The sequence below is a fragment of the Pseudochaenichthys georgianus genome, chromosome 13 (assembly GCF_902827115.2).
Source record: "Pseudochaenichthys georgianus chromosome 13, fPseGeo1.2, whole genome shotgun sequence".
Taxonomy (NCBI): domain Eukaryota; kingdom Metazoa; phylum Chordata; class Actinopteri; order Perciformes; family Channichthyidae; genus Pseudochaenichthys; species Pseudochaenichthys georgianus.
This window is the reverse complement of record NC_047515.1, coordinates 4,199,607-4,220,844: the sequence shown is the minus strand read 5'-3', so window position 1 is coordinate 4,220,844 and position 21,238 is coordinate 4,199,607. Positions and strand designations below refer to the sequence as shown.

Genomic DNA, 21,238 nt, shown 5'->3' with positions numbered 1-21,238 from the left:
TAATCTTAAAATATGTCAATGAGACTGTGCAAGAGAGGCTTGTGGCTTTAGTGAAGTGCCACGCATCCACCGGACAATACTTCAAGCATCTGAAACTGGACAAGGGCATGTGTGTATAGGTAATGCAACGGATGGAGCATCCAATATGAAAGGCCGGTACAAAGGATTTTCTGCACTGATGACCTCCCAGTCACCCACTCATGTCCATGTGTGGTGCTATGCTCATGTTCTTAATCTTGTCCTGGCTGAAACTACCCAAAATGTCATCGAATGTGGAACACTTTTCAACCTAATCAATGACATAGCAGTGTTTATCAGGGAGTCATATCAGAGCGTCAATCTGTGGGAGAAACAAGCCCAAGAAAAGATGCCGTCGACTCATCCTGTAGACTCATCTGGTCCTATCTCTATCGTGTTGTCATAGAAAGGGGAGGCAGGGCACTATAGGGTCCCCCCCCCCTTAAATTAACTAGAAGTCATCATTTAAGGGGTTATTTTTAAAACTTTTCTTCTGGGGGGTGGGCATACCCCCCCAGACATTACATTACATTGCATTTAGCTGAGGATTTTATCCAAAGCGACTTACAATAAGTGCGTTCCACCAGGAAGACACAACCTTGAAGAAAACAGAATCATATAAGTACATCAGGTTTCATAGAGCCAAACATTTCAAGTGCTACTCAACTGGCTTTAGATAAGCCAGCCCTTTATTAGTATATAAGTGCTTTGTTAACAATTCTATCGCTCGAAGTGGAGTCGAAAGAGATGAATTTTCAGTCTGGAAGATGTGTAAGCTTTCTGCTGTCCTGATTTCAATGGGGAGCTCATTCCACCATTTTGGAGCCAGGATAGCAAACCCACGTGTTTTTGCTGATGGGAACTTGGTTTGGCCTACCTGCCTGTCAGCCTTCCATCTGTGCACAAACTTATCTTGTGCCCTCATTGGTCATGTGCGCGTTCGTGTGTGGTGGAGGAGTGGCTCTGTAAGGATGTCTGAAGTTGGTGCATCATGGCATGTGGCTCATTAAAAAATAAGTACAGCTATTGTCTCCCTCTTGTATAACTGGTGCCCCACCTGCAGCAGGTAATGCAGGGTTGCCAACTCTCACGCATCTAGCGTATGACACACGCTTTCACTCTCAATCTCACGGCCGTCGTAGCTCACTTGCAGCTGTCAGCCACCGTAGCTCCATCATTCTTTTCTTTGAGACTGTTGTATGTAGGGCTGCAAGATTGAGAAAACATTTCTAATTGCTATTATTTCGACTGATATTGCAATTGTGTCAGGAGTAGGGTTGCAAAATTACGGGAATTTTCAAAGATGGAAACCTTAACAGGAATGTATGGGAATAAACTGGGAATTTTCTAAATGGAAGGTTGGCTCTTCGGAGGGAACTTAAATATAGTTGGGGAAAGTATGTTTTAGCATAATCTAGACTGAAACAAACAGATGCCATTCAAGTACACTTGAATATCCATGCCATAGCACACTGCTCACTGCATGGCTATTGAGACCACACCCCCTACAGGCACTGTGCATTCCTCCATCACATGCACAGATGAGTACCGTACTTTTCGGACTATAAGCCGCGACTTTTTTCCCCATTTCTTTTGTACAGCTAACGGCCACTAGGGAACCTCCTAAATCTATGGATTTTACAGGTAAAATTAACCACCTTTAACTCTATGGGCTCTAGGACCGGTCCGCGCCCGCCACCTTTAAGCGGCGGGCTCCAGCAGGAAAAGCTGGAGGCCGTAAAGAGTGAGACAGGTAGCGCGCCAAAGTAAAAGTGGAACCGAGAGACGGAACGAGAGCAAGACAGACGGACACTTTAGCTGCTGCGGCTTCTATGCAGGTGCGCTTTGTAGTCCGAAAAGTACGGTAATGTTTAACTCAACATTCCTGTTTTCGTTCTTCAGTGAAACAAATAGTTGTTCAATAAAATAATTAAAACTTGTTCTGTTCTACTTAAAAAAAAAAAAAATCTGTTGAAATGTCGTGTTTTTTGTTTAATTTTGCATCGAATATTTCCAAAATCCCCCAGCTTAACTTCCCATGGAAAGTTTCCAGAAGGTTTCCGGAAATGTTCCGCCCCTTTGCAACCCTAGTCATGATACACGATATTGGGGGTATTTATAATTTTTGCATCATAAGACATGTCTGCAAGACTCTGCTTTTTAGGCCGGGGTCTCACGACAGCTCCACAATACTTCTTTCAAAATTGTATTTGAACACGTATTTAGCCTTTAGGGAATATTCTGCTTCCTGCAGTTCCACTTCAGAACTCGTCCATATTGCAATTTCACTCACATTCGAATGAATTGTGGAACCCTGGTTATTCGTATGGTGTTATCACACTGAGAGGTAAACATCCCTCCATCCCGCCATCACTCACATGAAGCGCCGGTCCTTTTTCACCGTGGGTCCGTCCCTGGCCGGGTCCTCTGAGATCTTGATGGCCTCCTCCATGGCAGCCAGCAGACCGTTCCCCCCCTCCCCTCTCAGGGCAGGGCCGAAGCACTCGGGCCGACGGATGAGCAGACGCACCACCACGTTGGCGTTCTCCTCCACGCTCTCTCCTGCGGGGAACGCACGGCAGTGGCTGTTAGGATCTGGGTTGTTGTGTTTCCTGTTTTACTTTGTGAGATCACTTTCTGTGTCTACACTTCCTGCCTCTTTTCCCCGCCTCTGCCCTGCTCTGATTCTATCCAACTGTGTGTCCTGACCTGCCCTTGTGTTTTGCCTGCCCGCTCCAGCTTATCTATTTCCCAGTTTTACTCAATGACTCGATCAGGGTTATTCCTCGTGTTCCTGCATTGGGTTCTATTTGGCTGCTCCCCTTGTGTTGTATGACCTTGCCTGTCCCTCTGTTTTTCTGTGTGTATCAGCTTTTGTTAAATAAAGCTCACTTCCTCGAGTTCCTCATGCCTGCTTCCCTGTATGCGTTTGGGTCCTGCTTAAACCTGAAAGTAACCCTGACCTAAAACATAAAAGTAATCATGAGAGCGGAGGGTGCTGACCGTTCACAAAGACAGCGAAGCGCAGGAAGTCCAGGTATCGCCCCCCCCCGCAGGGGTTCCAGCCGATGTCAGGGTAACCCTTAGAGAGGAGCATGGGACACATCTGCAGACCGCAGCCCGCCAGGTATGTCACCACCTACAGAACCATGGAGGGGACACCAGGAGAGAGTATGAGAGAACTGGACACTTCAATGTGTTGTTGTCTTTTGTCATGTTTGAGTTTTCTCAAACCATTTCCAGGTCCTGCTCTTGCAGAGCCAGCGCCAGCTCGTTGTTGTCGATGCAGGAAGCTGCAGCCACGTCCAGGGGGGTGGATCCTCGCATGCCTGCGGAGGTAAATAGGGTAAGTCTTTCTCTGTGTGTTCTTTGCCTTACTTTGTCATTCTGTATTAAACACTAAACTCCAGCACGTGCACTTCCCTCTGCGACGGCCAATCAGCTCGCTACCCCTCATTGCGAGTGAGACCTTTGTTCTCCTCTGCAACACATGCCTGTTTGCTATCCTGGCTGCTCAACGGCAGAATGATGAACGGGATGTAAATATTTGTGAAAAGAAGTGGATGATTTTTCCTGTAGTCAAAGACTGTGTTTTCAGAGCAGTTCACCTTCAACAGAAGCTCCAATGATAGTTGGATATAAGTTAAGAATGTAATCTTTAAAGAACACCTGTTCTGAATCCACTGCCCTGTAGCAGTGAAGCAGAGAGCCTGGTACTGAGCCTGGTACTGACCCAGGCCGATGCCGCTGTTCTGCAGCAGGTAGCTCAGGTGGTCAAACATGGAGCGCTGGTTCTGCCGGCTGATACGACAGAAGTAGCACAGGAAACGACAGCAGTTGGTCACCATCTGGGGGAACCGGATCTCCTGGAGAGAGAAAGTTACAAAAAAGCTGTTTAACGACAAATAATCCACTCAAACGTTAAAAAAAGACACAATTGACAAACACAATAAAATCATTAAATACAATACAATGAATAACCCGGTAAACAAAAAGACTAATAGAAGGGGGATGTTGCCAGTTGTCAGGTGTCGTGTAAACATGTTGACTGAGTAGACTGACGGGAGAATAAAAGATGATTCACTCGTTTTATTTCGGGAATCAAAATCGAAAAGAACTAGACTGTAAACATTTCAGACAAATAAAACAAAGCGTTACAATTACCTTGGAGTCTCCTCCTCCGCCCAGCACATTAACCATCACCTCCATCACAGTCTCATGCATACCCAGGGCTCGCATCAGGTTGGGGTGCTGGTAGAACACCTTGTTGTTCATGATGTTCCTGGAAGAATACAACAACAACAACAACAACACCAGTCACACCCACTGCTTGGGTTCGGATGACACGACAGAACAACAGATGGAGATACTAGCAGGGTGAGCCGAAAGCATTGAACACAAACATGTCACTCAGTTAGAAAAGCAATAACTTGTGTTTGTATTGTACTGTGCTGATGGTGCTGTTTATTGTGTTGTTGCTGTTTATTGTCTGAAAGTCGTGGGAAAAAAACACACTCAAGGGACTAGCCCTAACCCCCCACACTGACCCGATGCTCTGGATCATGAGGCGCTCCTCCTCGGGGCCCATCTGGACGATGAGCAGCGAGCGGATCTGCCCCAGACACTCCAGAAGGTCCATGGTGTCCTGCACGGAGATGGCGTTGATGGCGTAGGCTTTGGGCAGCACTCGGATCAGCTCCCCCAGGCCGTCGTACTGCCGGTGCAGCAGGCTGAACATCAGGCGCACCAGCTCCGGGTTCTGGATGAACGACTCCTGGGCCCAGTGGATCATGGTGTGGGAGATCAGCTCCTGGAGCGAGTCTTAGGGGAGGTGGACACAGAGAGGGAAAGGTTGTTATGGGTTACAGCCATGTAATCAAGTCTTATGGAGCAGCCCGGTTCTTACTGGGCTTCTGCTCCTCCTCCACCTCCGGCTCCTCCTCCTCCTCCTTCTTGCGCAGGCTCTTGATTATAGCCACCATACTGATGAGTCTGCCCCTCAGTGAGGAGTCCACCTCCTTTTCCTCCGCCTCCTCCTCCACGTGAATACCTGTTGAAAAGGAATTCAGCATCAAGAGGAGACGCTGGATCATTGGGAGAGAGATGGGCCAGACAGCTTCCTCAGTCCATTACAGACACCATGACCATTTGTATTGTGTTCAACATTCTTAATAACTCAGTTTCTACTCACACTTGTAAGTATAAATATGCAAATCACTTTATTAAATCGCTTTGTTCTTTAAGGAATTAAATGCTATATTATTAAGCTTGAATATTTATGTTGTATAATAAAAAGTTATTTGGAGAAAAGGGCGTTTAAAGGTATATATTCTAATTTAGCTTGCAAGACGCTAAAGGTGAATAGGGTAGAATATTAACTAATAATGTTATATTTCATACATTGATATAAGACAGTATTCTTCACATTAGCTTTCTGAGTTTATTAACGATCCATACGACGCATTACCTTTTGCTACCTTTCGGTGAATTTTAAAAAAAAGACTAAAATGAACAAAGTTATTCAAATAAATAAAAAATTAAATGTGTATTGTGGATGTTTACTTTGCGCTGGTCTTAAAGAAGCCACGATATGGAATCTAAATAACCCAAACTCTCAACATGTACCAGCATTGGAAAAACAATGGAGCCAATGAAACCCACAGCCTCTAAGAGCCTCACCGCAGTGCAGCAGCAGGTCGATGTGGAACTCCACCAGAGTGTCCCGCGTCTCCTCAGGCACCGGGCTGAACTCGTCCTCTGGACTGTGCTTGAACTTGGTCAGCAAAAGAACCTTGAGAGGAGACAAAAAAGAACATATTTTGTCTGCTTTGCTTTTTCTCTCCTTTGCACAAGACTTTTTATTCCATCACATTTCAGGGGTTTCCTGTTGTTTTTGTGTTTTTCATGACATATGTGATCAGTCACATTGACCCGAAGACACATTGTGAGTTGTATACACTGCTGGAAAGAGGAGAGTCCTAGCTTTCTAATGATATCAGGATTGTTTTTGTACTCCAAATATTAAGCGAAATATGTCACATGATATAGTGACTGTCACCGAGTCATCATGTTGAGAAAAAGGCCTTCAAAGTTTCCTCTCCTCTGGAATCCATCGATCTGATTGGTTATTAGCAAATGATCAAAATACTACGCAGGGAAGATATTTTAGTTTGGATTACTGGTCTGGGGGAAGATTGCGAGTGTGTGTGTGTGTGTGTGTGTGTGTGTGTGTGTGTGTGTGTGTGTGTGTGTGTGTGTGTGTGTGTGTGTGTGTGTGTGTGTGTGTGTGTGTGTGTGTGTGTGTGTGTGTGTGTTTGTTTCCCGGGGAACACCCTCACGAGAAACCCCGGCTGTTGTTGTGCCTGCTGTGACGTTAAATTACTCCGTTCTCTGCTTGTAATTATGCCGAAGCTTCAAAGTTGTATTTATCATCTGAATTTGCCGAAACAAGTTTAATATTCTGAAAGCCAAGACTTTGTTTAATTGAAATCAGATGAAAACAAACTGTCACGGACCCTGCCGTGTTATCTATGATTACTATACGCTTACATTCATAATGTCAGCCGGAGGGAGGGGGGGCGGCGCTGCGGAACAGCAGAGTAGGGAGTGAGAGGTGTCTTCTTCCCTTTACAAGCTTTACGAAACACCCGAACCCCGGAAAACTATTTTTTTACACAAATCCACGTTTATTGTGAAATGAGCCGTTGCGACTCCCGACTGATTTCGATAGAGCGCGTCACATTATATGCAAATCTTTCCATCAGATCTTTTCAAACCAACCCCAATAATGTTTACGTATCAACAGGTTATTTTCTTCTTTTCTTTTACCATATCATTATTCATTTGTTAATATGTAAAGTCAAGTTACGTCAACGTTGGGTGAAGCAGGAGGGTCCAGTGTATGGTTATGAGTTCTCTCAATGCTTTACGATCAAATCTTATGGCAAAATAATTACAAACTTTATTATAAATTAAGTTCCAAATGTAAAGTATAAAATAAAAAATGTCACGTCTCATGCGAAGAATTTAACTTCATCTTTTTGCTCTAGTTTTATTTTATCATGTTGCTTTTATTGTACACTGTAGTCTGTCCAAATACATATGATTTGTTAAGGGAACTGAAGAAAGACCATAGTATAATTAGTGATTAAAATAAATGTGTATAATCTTTTACTAAATGATTCCTAAACTGATTTGAATCGTTCATCAGAAAGATACTTTTGGGCTCAGTCCATTATCACTAAACAGTGTGGGTGTTCTGAGGCTAAGTGTGAACTCGTGGCAGGTCATTATAGACATCCAATCTGTAAAGCACACACTTGGTTATTGTTCTTTCCAAAAGGAATGTACCTGGTCCTGAGGCGGAGAGCGGAACTCCCGGGTCTTGCGGGCGGTCTCAGCAGCCGACATGGTGAAGGCTCTCATCAGCAGGTTGTAGCGGACGCGTTGGTTCTTTTGGATATCGTTGACAAACTCATCTGAATATGCAACGATGGCTTCCACTCGGTGGCGCAGCTCGCAGTCGCAGAAGTACTGCAGGAGAGTGCACATCTGGGGGGGGAAGAGTTTCAAAGGCTCAGTGGGATCACATGCTACAGATGTTTAAAGGACTTAGGATGCTGGGAATAAAATCTATTGACCTGCAGCTTGACAGACTCGGGTAGCTTCATCTGCAGTAACCCCTCCTCCAGACCCTCCTCTTCCTCTTTGGCTTCTGCCTGCACTGCCTCCTCCTTCTTCTCCTCCTCTGCCTTCTCTACCTCCAGCTTTTCTCCTTCCGCCGCCTCCTTCTCCTCTTCTCCTTCCTCCTCTTCTCCTTCCTCCTTAGGCTCGGCTCCTTCCTCCTTCCGCTTTCCTTCTTCCAACTCTTTCAGCTCCTCCTCCTCTTCGTCTCCGACCCCTTCGTCTTCGGCATCCTCATCCTCATCCTTCTCTTCCTCGACCTCAGCAGCTCCACCCTCGTCAGCTCGCTCTCCCTCCTTCTCCTCCACTTCCTCTTTCCCACTGAACACGTGTGGGTCGATCATCTTGAGGATGTGCTTGGTGTCCTCGTCGTTGAAGATGCCCATGATGAGCAGAGTGCTGATGAGCTTCAGGATGGGGACGAAGTGGAACTCCACGCTGCCTCCGACGGGGTCCCTCATGGCCTGGCTGCCATCCAGCACGGCCTCCGTCAGCATGCTGATGGCCCGGGTCTTCAGCTCCTGAGGGGGGGGGAGATGAAAGATAATCAGATCAGAATCAATATGCTTTGTTTAACGACGGGGGAACAGTTGCTTTTCGTAACGGTTGCTCCATTTTAAAGGAAAATGAAAGGAAATTCAAATACAATGCTACCAGAATAAAATAAAACATTTAGTAACAGTTGCCCCACTGCAACTGCACTCAGACAACTCTGATCGAAAGAAACTCACTAACCCATGAGTAGGGTTGGGTACCGAGAACCAACATTTCGATTCCAACGGCATCATTTAGAAATGTGAATTTCGGTTCCGCTCTCCGTAGCCTACTGCATGACTGCAGCGGGGCGGGAAATGTAGCGTTGTACCTACACTTCCTACGGCGTAACCTGATACCAGGGCCGGCCCGTCGCACTGGTGTTATAGATGTTCGCCTAGGGCGCCAGATCTGTGGAGGCGCTGCGCTGACGGCTCTGGGAGGGGAAACACTTTTTTTGACCGTTGGCGCTCACCCTAATGTTCGGCCTTGATGTAACAACATTCATAATTAAGTAAATGCAACACCCTTTTCATCCCGGTTGCACTTTTCATTCGCCCTGTACGATGTAAGTGATGAACATGGGGGATGTTGGCTTATCTGGCGCACGCAGCTCACAGCCACAGTGCGAGTGAGCGAGGGAGAAAGGGAGGGCGCTGTTGTTATTAGCATCTGGTGCTAGCTGCGCTAACGGAAGAAGAAGATGTTTCTCTAATGATGTGGAGGGAGAGTCCTCTCCAGTCAGACTGAGAGGCTGATAACTTCAGCTCAGTGAGGTAAAGGACTCTCAGTGTTTAGATAGTTCACTTTAGTCTAAGTTATCTCAGTGGGTCTCAAACGTTTTGATCACAATTTATGTAAACACATATTTCCAAGGCACTCCTTTATAATTATTGGGATAAAACAGGTTTGAAATCATTCCAATGTATACTATAGGACAGTAAACCAGACATATCGTTTTAAACTGGAGAGATACAAAAAAATATGCATAAATAAAATAGTAAAATAAGATATGAATGAACAAAATAAAATGCGTTACATTTGTTATAGGCTATGGTAGGTTACTGGTTATGTTCACATACTTATTTAATTATTAAAATGTAAACCGATCTTTGTCATATGGGTGTTTAGAGTTGTACCCCCTAGATCTAGTCTCTAGTCATTCTGCTTAAAGTGCACCAGATTGAAGCATTGTACTTTAAAATGTTCAAACATTTCTTCCCGGTATGCCTGAGAGGCAGATATGCTTGTTTTTCTCAACAAGAACTGTTTTTAAATGGGGGGGGGGGTTTATTTTAAAAGTTGGACTGTTGCACTGTTGTAGCTTCGGTGGTTCTCAGGTTACAGTTACATGCTAGTGAATATAAACAGACTAATTAATGTGAATATTACTGGAAACTAACCTGTGTAAAAGTCTCTCGAATAAATGTAATTTTTTTGGTGGAAGAAGCATGTAACATTTTTTTACCTTGACCCTCAAATAATCGGAATTGAGAACCGTTAAGAACCGGAATCGAAAAGTAGAATCGGAATCGGAATCAGAATCGTAGAAATTCAAACGATACCCAACCCTACCCATGAGTGACAGCAGGTCATTTTACAGTTGAATAAAATATAGTTAAATAATAAATAAGCAAGGGACAATTTAAATGTAATAAAAAGGTTCCGATGAGTCCTGTCTCGTACCTGGAGAGGGAAAACAGGGCTGAGGGTGTAGAGGTTGGGGTCGGTGCCGACAAAGTTGATGGAGGAGAAATGCAGCTTGGGCCGTAGGCAGGTGGTGAGGCCCACCCCGGGGAGGGAGTGGGCCTTCTTGGCGTCGGGGTACAGGTGGATGCTGAGCGTCTCCTGGGTCATGGGCACGATGAACTCCCGGTTGGTGCCCAGGCGGGCGCGCTTGGCCGACTCCAGGTGGATGCTGATGAGCAGGTCGTAGTAGCCGCTGCGGAGGGGTCCGGGCAGGTAGGTGTTCTCCGTGGCGTAGAACAGCTGTGATTCGTCCACGTGGCTGCAGAGGGCGTGAGCCACACGGTTGTTGCCGAGCGCACACACGGCACAGTACAGCATCAGGGTGTGGTAGTGGAACTTCATCAGATCCTTACGCTCCGACAGCTCCAGGATGTCGATACACCTGGGGGACAAAGACAGGAAACTGATCAGATAAACATACAGAGAGGAGAATGGAACGGAATAGAATACAAAGGAACAGAATATAATACAATAGGAAAGAACAGAATACAATAAAATAGAAAAGAACAGAATACTATAGAATAGAAAAGAACAGAATACTATAGAATAGAATAGAAGATAATGGAAAAGAACAGAACAAAATAGAACATAACAGGTTAGATTAGAATAGAATAGAACAGAATAAAATAGAGCGGAAAATAATAAAATAGAGCAGAAAATAATAGAACAGAATACTATAGAGCAGAACAGAATACAAAATGTGACCCTACAATGAACTTTCACCATGGGGCCTTGCATGAATTTCCATAAATAAAATGTAACCTCTTTAGTTTTGATTTATGCCTGTGAGGCGCTTCTACTTGAACTTTAGATAAGATATGCCATGAGGAGTTTAAGTGGGAGAAGAGTGTGTCTGCCACTTAGACTTCATTCTCAACCCCTCCTGCTTTGATGTGTGTGTGTATAAGAAACGTTTATGCTGTATTGTTCAGACACAGATGTGTGCTTTTGCCACATGATTGTTTGATTCCCTTATACTGTCTTTTGACAATTGCTTAGAAAAACCATAACAACTTTTTTTTTCATAGATTCCTGACTTGCAGATTCTGACCTGTTCTCCTCTGGGATGTGCAGAGCCATCATGATGAGAGGTTCCGTGCACTCCACGCTCCAGCCCAGCCTCTCGCTCACTTTGCCCACCACCGGTTTGAGGAAGTGGTTGGGCATACGACTCCAGATAACCGGGGTCAGCATCTGGACGTCCAGCCTGGGGGGGCACTGCGGGAACGGGTTGTTGCGCTCGCTGCGGAACATGGCTGCTGAGATGGGCATGATATTCTGAGGGGGCAAGGGGGGGATGTATAGAAACAGTAATAAGCAAGAGAAAATAATGAGGTTGAGCTGACCGAAAATAGGTCACATTTGATACACTTTCTGTTATATTTGTATTTGTTTCTCTGTGGTTTGCTTCAGCCCTGTTAGTAAGAGCTGCAGTGACCCAAGTCTTAAGTTTGACTACCTTTAGGCCCCCAAGAAGAAAAATATTGAAGATTAAACAGGCCCTCAGTAAACTAAATGAAGTGAACGTGTTATATTTACAGTATGTCAAAAAAACACATTAGATTAGATTAGAATTGTTTTTTCCAGTTGAGCTTTTTTTCACATCCTTGTAAAAAAACAATATGGGGCAACCAGTCAGTTGTCACCATTAACCAGACCATCATTTGAGTCTTCATTTAAAATGAATGGTAATGTAATGTTAAGTTGATAAATGTGTTGGTATTTGTATGTTAATCAGTGCTTTTAACTGTTTAATAATTCTAAGTGTGATTGATACATCTTGCTGCCCAGGGACTGCAGATGGAAATGATCTAATTGCCTAATCTGGCTTAAATCATGTGTTCTATTTTTGATATTATTGTATTGTATGCATGGTCCTTGTTTAAGTCATTACAAGAAAAGATGAGACAAGACAAGCACAACAAATGAAAGAATGCAGATGTGCATGAGATGTAGACTCTACCCTTTACTTTGACATAGCTGTCACTGGCTAATCTCTGGTTGGCACAGACTCCAATCAGCAATGCAGTTCCATACACTTTACTGATACATTTCAACATTAAATAATTACTAAATAAGAGTTCACATTCACATTTTTTCTCTGCCTTTCCCAAATATCACTTTGATTTTTCCATTATTTTTCTCTATCTTTCCAAATACTTTTCCATATGTCTAAAATTAATGCAATAACATTTATTTTATCCCAACAGAGATTCATGATCCCTCGTCTTTCAACAAAGGTCAAGGATCGGATGACTCGATTTGACCCATTTATTGAAATCACCAACACAAGTTTGATGTTATGATTTCAATGTGAAAGGGATATGAGAGAATGTATGCATTACAAATAAATAAAGCAATATAGCCCAAGAAGTTAAATCAGAGGAAAAAACAATAACTTTAGAAAAGTTAAATTGTTCTGCAGTGTGTAAGCAACAGTGGTTTCTGACCTTGAGTTTGCCCAGCTCCAGCTGCACCAAGTTCTGGTTGGATGGCTGAATGAAGACAGCGGGGAACAGCTTGGTGTTTGGCTCCACCTGAAAGGAAACACCTCTGGTTTCAATGCTCCACACTGTAACATCACTACATTTAAGCAGATACAAATAGCCTTTCCTTACCTGGTAAAAGGTGTTTATCTCCTTTCCATTGGCTGTAAAGGTCATGAGACCGGTTGCCAGATCAATCAAGCAGCCAACAACCATGTCCTCCTGGCTGAAGCGGGTCTGCTGATTGCTGACCAGGTCCCCTCCCCACACCATATAACAGTTACTGTGCTTCATGCTGCAGAGAAAAAGCAAAACTCATCAACTCTAAAGTTAAGTGTGGTGAGTACATGGAAAGAGAGAGAAATATTTTTTTTAATGTGGCATATGGGTAAAATATAACTGAAGAAAAGAAAGGGACCGAGTGTAGAACCTTGAGGGACACCACAAAATATAAAAGACAATAACAAGTTCCTTATTGCTTCAATACTAATGTTAGTTAGTCCGATAGGAGGTTTAAGTAGTTTTAAAGACGCATATTTTGCTAATTATTACAGATCATTTTTGTATTTTGTGCCTATACTGTCTCTGCTGCTTTAATGTTCAAAAAGGTCTTTATTTTTCTCATACTGCCTGTGCTGCAGCACCTTTTTGTCGGAGAGAAAACTCCCTCTTGAGGGGTCACAGGGAAATTAGCCTTTACAGAACATTTACAGAAAAAAAACCTATATACAGTAACACCCTCCAGGAAAGGGGAAACCCAAAGAGGATAATACTACTGAACATCATTTTAAGTAGAAACCGAAACCCAACAATAATAGTTTTTTACAAGTATAAGAACAGTGTATTTATATATATATATATATATATATATATATACATTTATTACTGATCTATGTCCTTTATCCCACTAGCGTGCACATAGAGGGTCAGTCCTTAATCACATTACATATTAAACAAAGATTGAATAGATAATAAATACATGGTCTGTACATGTTCTGACATTGCTATTGTAAATAGCATATTCAAATATGGGAAAGACTTACCTGTCATGTATGTTGCCTTTGTCATCTCCAACAGTAACAGTGACACTGCGCACTTTGGAAAGGTCAAAGCCTGGATCATACTGGTGGTAGTCCGGAGTGACCCAGCCAATCCACACACCAGAAGGCTCCTGCCCAGCGAAGATCCTCACAGAATAGTAATACTGAAAAAAGGAAACAGGTAAGATAACAGAAAACATAGAAGACAGTAATATTGGATTGTCTAGAAATGCTATAATAGCCTTATCCATGGACATTGGAGGGATACTTTTAACATGTGCCTATCCTAGAATAGTAGGGTATAGAGTTTAGCTTACAGTGGTGGTATTCAGGATGAACTCAGGGTCATCTCTGTCGTCCGGGACCACATCTTCCACCAAACGTGGCACTGTTGGAGGGGCAGGACCAGGAGAGAGAGGAATCATGGCAACCTTCTTGGCCTTGGCGAAGAATCTTTATTTGGAAAAAGAGAGAAAACAAATGCTTTGGACACTTAGATCTGAATACTGGGGGATGGGTAGATCTTTTTGACCCATGTTTAATCCTTAGAACATGGTTAAATAAAGCTCCCAAAAAGTGTGCAGGGGGTTGATGCAAATGTTCTTAGTGGCCAAATGGTGCAGTTAAACCATCCGTGTCAGTCCGTGAAGTAATTTAGGCTAATTTTATGTAAATGAACTTGCCAGGATAACCACTTTAATTGCTATTTCTTTTAAATCATTATGGTCAAGTTGTTAAAGTGGACCTATAATGATACCTATACAAAACTTGTCTGTGAAGGTTTTTGCTTAAAATACCAAACAGATCACCCATTGTAGCCATGCCTCATACTGCTTAAACCCCTCTTTTGCAGCCCTGTTAGAGAAACTCGGATTTTGGGTCCTTAGCTTGAGAAGGAAAAAGAGGAGGCGGAGCTAATGCCTGATCAGAATTCTACCGGAGATAAAGTTAAATTCTGCTGTGATAAAATGCCATCCTGTTCTAAACCACATCAAGGATTATTTCTGAAACAGTATGGAGCTCAAATGCTTTTTCTCTTGCGGGTTTATCAGGTGTGTTTCTTTTTGTGTTTCCTGCTTTTTAAACACATCTGTATCCGCTCGTTGTACCCCTGTTCTATATCGTATAAGGCTATCGCTATTGGGTAATCCCACTGCGCATGTGCCGCACTGACAGACTAGTATTTAGTATTTTAGTATTTTTGAATAGCACTGCACACACTTCCGCGGTGTATGATGCAGCGTGTGGAGACCCCTTTGCAGCCCTTTTCGGACGGGGCCCCCCTCGGGGTGCTTCACGAGCAACAGCGGCAAGGGCTCTGGCATGGCTCGTCACCATGACTACCACAGCACAGCAAGAACAAGTTTGCCCGCTCTCGGAGCATTGCTCAGAGTGGCGGCGAATATGTTTGATGGACAGATGGATAAGCAAGCTGATCAGCAGAGGGTACTCTCTGCAATTCGTCTCTCCCCCCCGCAGTTCAATGGGATTCAGGAAACACTCCTGTCATCCCAAGAACAGTGTCTTGCGCTCCAGGCGGAGCTGCAGGAACTCCTCGTAAAAAGTACAATTTCCAGGGTTCCTCAAGGGGAAAAGAATCAGGGGTTTTACTCCCGTTATTTTCTTATCCCGAAAAAGACCAGGGGAATGAGACCCATCCTCGATCTGTCAGCATTCAACAGGGTAATAATGAAAATACCTTTTCATATGCTGACAATCAAACAGGTGCTGGAGTATGTTCACCAGGGAGACTGGTTTACTTCAATAGACCTGAAGGATGCATACTTCCACATAACCATCATACCGAAACACAGGAAATGCCTGCGTTTTTCATTCCAGGGAATAACGTACCAGTTCAATCGACTGCCGTTCGGATATTCCCTGGCTCCACGCACTTTTTTCCAAGTGTGTGGAGACGGCTCTGGAGCCGCTACACAGAGGAGGGATGAGAGTGTTATTTTATCTGGACGACCTGCTGTTGCTGGCTCGCTCCAAGGAGGAGGCTGCTTTACAGACGATACAACTCGTATCGCATCTGTCAAGCCTGGGTTTCATTATCAACTGGAAGAAGAGCTGTCCTCTTCCATCCCTGGTTATCGTTTATCTGGGAGTGGAATTGAACTCAGCCCGCATGAGAGCACGAGAGCACTGCCTTCCTGCCCGTCCTCTGGAGCTGTCCAGTCGCCGCCTTCTTGCCCGTCCTTGTGCCCGGCCCCCCGAGTTCCCCAGCCGCGGCCTTCGCCCTCGAGCCCGGCACCCTGAGTTCCACAGCCACGGCCTTCGCCCTCGAGCCCGGCCCCCTGAGTTCCCCAGCCGCGGCCTTCGCCCTCGAGCTCGGCCCCCTGACTTTCCCATCCGGTGCCTTCTCCCTCGAGTCTGGCCCCCTAATTTACCCCAACGAGGCCTTCACCCCTGTCTTCGGCCCCCTGAGTTTCCCCGCCGCGGACTTCCCTGCTCTGTTGCTTTTCCCCCGGGCTGTCCGCCTGAGTTTTTTTGACGCTGCGTGAGTTCCCCGACACACCGGGGACACATATTTATGTTAGGGATCGACCGATATGGATTTTTCAAGGCCGATACCGATACCGATTATTAGTAATCAAGGAGACCGATAACCGATATTTGGAACCGATATACATTTGCAGTCAAAAAAAAAATCTTGGTGTCAAAATGTAGAATAACACAAACTCCAACACAACTCAACACAACTTCTTTGAAATGCATTTAAGCATAGCCTATATTATGTTTAATTAACTTTTAAACATCTTACAACTGGTTTCCTCTCTGTGCCCTTTTCTTTAGTGCAGTCATCTGCAATGAGTTAGAGAGAGAGACAAGAAGTGGGGCTGCAGGCTGACATGCTTACTGTAACTAACAATAATGCTTAATTTATTATATCTGTCTATCTAGCATAACATCCCAATAAGCTGCGAGCAACTGCAAAACACTGGTGCTAGCTAATGTTTTGCAAACTATTAAAAGTGAGGCTATTACAGTAGACCTAACGTTAGTCTAGTAGCCTCACTTCTAATATGTTGCTAAACATTTGCTAGATGTTGGCTAGCTAATGAGCTTCACATATCAACCTGACAAACTGCGAGGCTCCACTCGCAGCCCCCCCCCCCACCACAGTTACTCCGCTGCGAGTCGCTGCACGCACCCCCAACTCTGACTGACGTCCGGGGACGCGTCCCTGTGTAACTGGGAAACTGATAGAATTGGATCATAAGATCGTGGTGTTTTTGCAACTTCAGCATAGGGGATTGGGATGTTTATTGACCTTCGGTTTAACACATGTATGGCTCTGCCGCTCAGCGCTGCTACTTGCTTCAGTCTGTGTCTGCGTTCTTTCGCACCTGCCTGTAATCTGAGAAGGTCCCGCCTCTCTGGCTCCCGCCCGGAAAATCTTCAGTAATAGCCTATCAGATAGCGCTGTGGGCGAGACATTGCTCGTGTACACAGAGTGGTGACTGCAGCCAGAGAAACGGCCGCATCAGAGCCAAAGTTTTATCGGCAATTTGATAAAAAAAAAGGCCGATACCGATAATCGGTCAAATGCGGAATATCGGCCCCGATAATCGACCCCTAATTTATGTATAAAAGACATCAAAAAGTGAATTTTGCATGATTGGTCCCCTTTAAGTTAAAATATGCTAAAAGCCAAATCTGCAGATTAGAGGCAGGACTCCTGCTCTCTGGGCCCCATTGATAAGGAAGATGGCATTTATGTTCTTGGAAGTCAGGCCCTCGTTGCTTTCGGCACCACTGACCAACTCTCATAACAATGAATGAGGCCAACCCTTTGATGCTGTATCCAGTTCTCATTATACACCCACTGGATGAATGCTTCCCACCTGAAATACTCTGCAGGCTTGTTCCTCTTCTCTCAAAGAAACAGCCTGCCACACTTACCCTTTTTTCTTTCCCTTTTCCGACACTGAGTCCTTCTCATTCTCCATGGAGAGCTCCTTCGCCACCGACGGCTCCTTCTTGTCGTCCTCCTGCTCCTTGCGGCCAGCAGACCTCTTCAGAACCTCAAACTCTGAGTCGGGTTCCACCACTATCACCTCCTCTTCAGGTATGGTGAGGGCCCGGGTGAGAGGGGTTGTGCCTGCTGTGATCTTGAAGGTCTCGTGGAACTGGACCGGCATGCTGAGTCTGAGGAACATCATGTCGGTGTTGGCGTTCTGCGAGCCAAAGGTTCTGTGGGTCAGCTTCAGACAGGGGGCGCTGTCCACCGTCCCATCCACACGGGAGATCTGGGAGACAATAGGTTTAAGGTAAAAAGATGATCAGTTTTCACATGTCAAGCTTCTTATATCATTAAAAGTGTGACTGAGTTATTACCTCAATATGATTGTGATCGTGGGGTACAGGCACGAACTGGGGCAGACTTTTACTGAACCACATGGTGATGTCTCGCTTCATGTTGATGGCGAAAGGTTCAAAACCTTCCTGCAGGCCACAGATGGCAAAGTAGCGCAGGCTGCTGACATTCTGCCCGAGATTAATCCTGCCAACCTGACCCAGGCCCAGCGCACACACTGGGATAAAACCTGAGGAGTGAAACCACAGGAATTAATTATAGGGAAAGTTATTTTCAGATTGCTATACATTTGTGCTGATATCTCATACAAATGTATACAGAATAAACCCAAATATGTTTTTGAGAAATATTGTTTTCCTGTTAGTGTTGCACAATTAATCATGGTTTTATCAAATGCGCAGGAAGTACAATATTTGCTAAAGGCAAAATATGTAAAAAAATACTGGAAAGGGGTCCTGTGGAGCTGTGGAGAGAAGTCCCAGCATATAAACATTAATCTAAAGACTCGTTTTGTACAGATCACACACAAAATGGTCCTTCACTCTGATATCGAAAAATCACATTGTAGTTGCGATATCAGCCAAAATCGTCCAGCTACTTTCCGTTACTGCTACTTATTCTGATCACATAAGGTACTATGGCTCTTACCTTCACCAATCTCGATGTCTTTGAACGCCATATCTGAGCCCGAGTCACTGATCAACATTTCTCCGTTGAGCGTGAACATGATGTTATTATCAGTCAGGTCGATCATACAACCGACGACATCGCCCGACAGCCACTGGCGACCGAAGGGATCATTGCCAATATGCCATCGTTGAGCCTGGGGAGGGTTACATCAATCATTTATCCATAAGACACTGCCTCCAAATTCCATTCGAAAAAACATCAATGTCAGGCCGTAATGTACTCGTACAGATTTGCTAAGAAAAGGTCAAGACACACAAAAAAGTGCCTCGAGAAATTGTAAAGAAAGGCATTATATCACTGAAATGTGGTTATTATCAAGTCCAGCATACATCTTAAGGGATGTCACAATCTCAAAATGTCTTAAAAATTCTACAATTTTTTTTGTTTGATGGGCAAAGAGTGGATTTACTGAAAATAACTAATATTTGTCTGTTCAAATGTGTAAGTCTAACTACACGACAGTCTAAACCTGACATATTGGCCTGACATTGATTTGGGACTGACCTTATTTCCGTTGAAAACGTAGGCCAGCTCGTCAGCTCCCAGCTCGTTGTCAGAGCGGACACTGGGACGGGCCCAGCCCACTCTCATCTCCCCCGTTGTGACCGCCTCAAACTCAAAGTACCACTTCCCCTGGGTGATCGCGTACGACTTCTCCGCCCTGAAGATCCGTACCTTGTCCCCGCGGGTGTTCTCAAGGCCATGGCCCGCTGCATGGAAAGCATGAGGGATTAAGAAACATTGAGATCTTGGAGATGTGGATGATATTCTGGGTGAAATTATCCCACTCACAGCTCTCCTGATCTGGAGGCTCAATGTTGTAGCCATAGCCAATGAGGGTGCGGACAGCGTTGTTCACACTGTCTCGGTTCGTTTTCTTAGTTTTCTCGTCCAGAAGGTTGTAAGGTACCAGACGAGGGTTTCGCTTATTCATGATGTCCTGAGAAGTGAAACAGATTACGACTTGATATAATACAAAAAATATGTGACTTATTGTATATCTTATAAACAAGGACATTATTAGAACCCGGGGCTTAGCCTAAAGTGGTTGATACCTGTAAACATGCATCATTTGGTTGCTCAAAATGAATTGGCTTAAAAAGTAATAATAAAAAAACGTATCAAGGATTGGAATTACATACCTGCACAATACTGTAGGTCCATCCTTGTCGTACCCGGTCCCTTGCCCAAACATTATGTCCGTTTTCTGCCAGTTTCTCTACGAGCTGGTTCTGGTTGGGTGTCAGTTTGACATGGTTCAGGTCAAGGGGGGCAGGCTTGTATGCGTTAGTCATCACGTAGCTGGAGGACAAATGCAAGTTCATATTCAATTATACATAAAAGATCATGTCTAACGTTAAACAGAAATGTGTTTGTTGCCATACGTCTTAGGCAGCTTGATCTTCTTGAGATTCTCCTCTGCTTTCTCGTCACCCATTCCAACGTGGCAACCCAGCGCCAGGAGAGTCCTATAAGGTAATAACAATACAGGCATCAACTATGTTATCGTGGATTAAATTCCTTCTCTGACACATCTAAAGAAACTCTGTTGTTAACTCACTTGAGGGTCTCTCCTGACATCTGCAGGTTGTAGTTCCTCTCTGGTTCAGGGAGGCTCTGAAAGTCCACCAGACAGGGGTGGAGCTTCTTGTTGTCGTCCCTGAACTGTGGAGGAAGAAGACTTTAGGTTACCTACATTGACTTCACTTTTTTGATTTAGAGACAGGCAGTAGCACAGTCCATAGAGGCTTGGCTTTGGACCAGATGGTCGCCGGTTCAAGTCTCCGCACAGATCAAATATATATATATACTTGATGGGGACTGGTAGCTAGATAGGTACCGGTTCACCTCCAGGGCACTGCCGTGGAGTCATTGAGGAGGGCACAGAACCCCCAACTGATCCCTGGCGTCGTAAAGTGGCAGCCCCTTTGCCTTGCACCTCTACGTCTAATTAGTATTGTATGATATTGACTATTGGTGTGTGTGTGTATTTGAACTGTGACTGCATATATCAGCAACGTAGTGAAAACCTACTTTACCAAAGTAATGCGTCTGGCTTCGTCTGCAGCACTCATCCAGATAAGATGTGAACTCATTTTGCTTTACACTATCACACCTAATAGTCCGCTCTCTGGTGCGCACCAGACCACAGTTTGTTACATTGTTTCATTTTTCAGAAGGTTCGGTTTACGTTCACACGGGCAAAACTCAAACGGACTATAAACTTTAAACACAAGTCATGTGCTCGGAAATGCTGTTCAACCATTGGTCAGACATTAAGGGGGTAAACACACAAATCCCGGCAATTTCTAACGGAGCCTCCGCCATGGAGCATCGGCACTTTGGGCAGGTTATTCTCATGCTGCTGTTAGTCTGGAGATCAACAGACACTAGCGGCACGCGCATATGATTATATAATCAGACAACGTCCGTTAAAAAACATTATAACACATATAATGAGACGTTCTGCAGTCAGGAGGGGCGTTTCACCGACGACAGGTGTTCTTCATTTTATGTAAGGCCACGCCCCCGACACATCTGACCATAAACTAGTTGATCTAGTTGTTCTACAGCGGTACGGTATGCTAATGGTAACACAAGCCAAACATGCTAAATCATATCAGAAGGCATCACCCAGATTTGGCAATCACCGGAGCCCGGCAAAAGACAACAGCAGTTCAGCAGCTGATCCCCGCTGTTTTTAAGAAGCCAAT

General features: G+C 44.5%; 1 protein-coding gene across 3 annotated transcripts in view; it reads right to left on the bottom strand.

Annotated features, from left to right (window-relative positions):
• Positions 1 to 21,238, bottom strand: part of ryr1b (ryanodine receptor 1b (skeletal)) — a 144,993-nt gene that overhangs the window by 61,909 nt on the left and 61,846 nt on the right. For all 3 annotated transcript variants that reach the window (XM_034097591.2, XM_034097593.1, XM_034097592.2), the window contains 24 exons: positions 20,086 to 20,189; positions 19,910 to 19,993; positions 19,667 to 19,826; positions 19,317 to 19,464; positions 19,029 to 19,234; positions 18,483 to 18,657; positions 17,855 to 18,063; positions 17,420 to 17,766; positions 13,828 to 13,963; positions 13,514 to 13,674; positions 12,603 to 12,765; positions 12,435 to 12,521; positions 11,036 to 11,262; positions 9,922 to 10,366; positions 7,659 to 8,222; positions 7,369 to 7,569; positions 5,698 to 5,809; positions 4,925 to 5,068; positions 4,566 to 4,839; positions 4,183 to 4,300; positions 3,752 to 3,884; positions 3,253 to 3,347; positions 3,022 to 3,157; positions 2,397 to 2,580 (listed from right to left, as the gene is read on the bottom strand). In XM_034097591.2, coding sequence (XP_033953482.1) covers positions 2,397 to 2,580; positions 3,022 to 3,157; positions 3,253 to 3,347; positions 3,752 to 3,884; positions 4,183 to 4,300; positions 4,566 to 4,839; positions 4,925 to 5,068; positions 5,698 to 5,809; positions 7,369 to 7,569; positions 7,659 to 8,222; positions 9,922 to 10,366; positions 11,036 to 11,262; positions 12,435 to 12,521; positions 12,603 to 12,765; positions 13,514 to 13,674; positions 13,828 to 13,963; positions 17,420 to 17,766; positions 17,855 to 18,063; positions 18,483 to 18,657; positions 19,029 to 19,234; positions 19,317 to 19,464; positions 19,667 to 19,826; positions 19,910 to 19,993; positions 20,086 to 20,189 — 4,613 coding nt within the window. The remainder of the gene's footprint in view (positions 1 to 2,396; positions 2,581 to 3,021; positions 3,158 to 3,252; positions 3,348 to 3,751; positions 3,885 to 4,182; positions 4,301 to 4,565; positions 4,840 to 4,924; positions 5,069 to 5,697; positions 5,810 to 7,368; positions 7,570 to 7,658; positions 8,223 to 9,921; positions 10,367 to 11,035; positions 11,263 to 12,434; positions 12,522 to 12,602; positions 12,766 to 13,513; positions 13,675 to 13,827; positions 13,964 to 17,419; positions 17,767 to 17,854; positions 18,064 to 18,482; positions 18,658 to 19,028; positions 19,235 to 19,316; positions 19,465 to 19,666; positions 19,827 to 19,909; positions 19,994 to 20,085; positions 20,190 to 21,238) is intronic.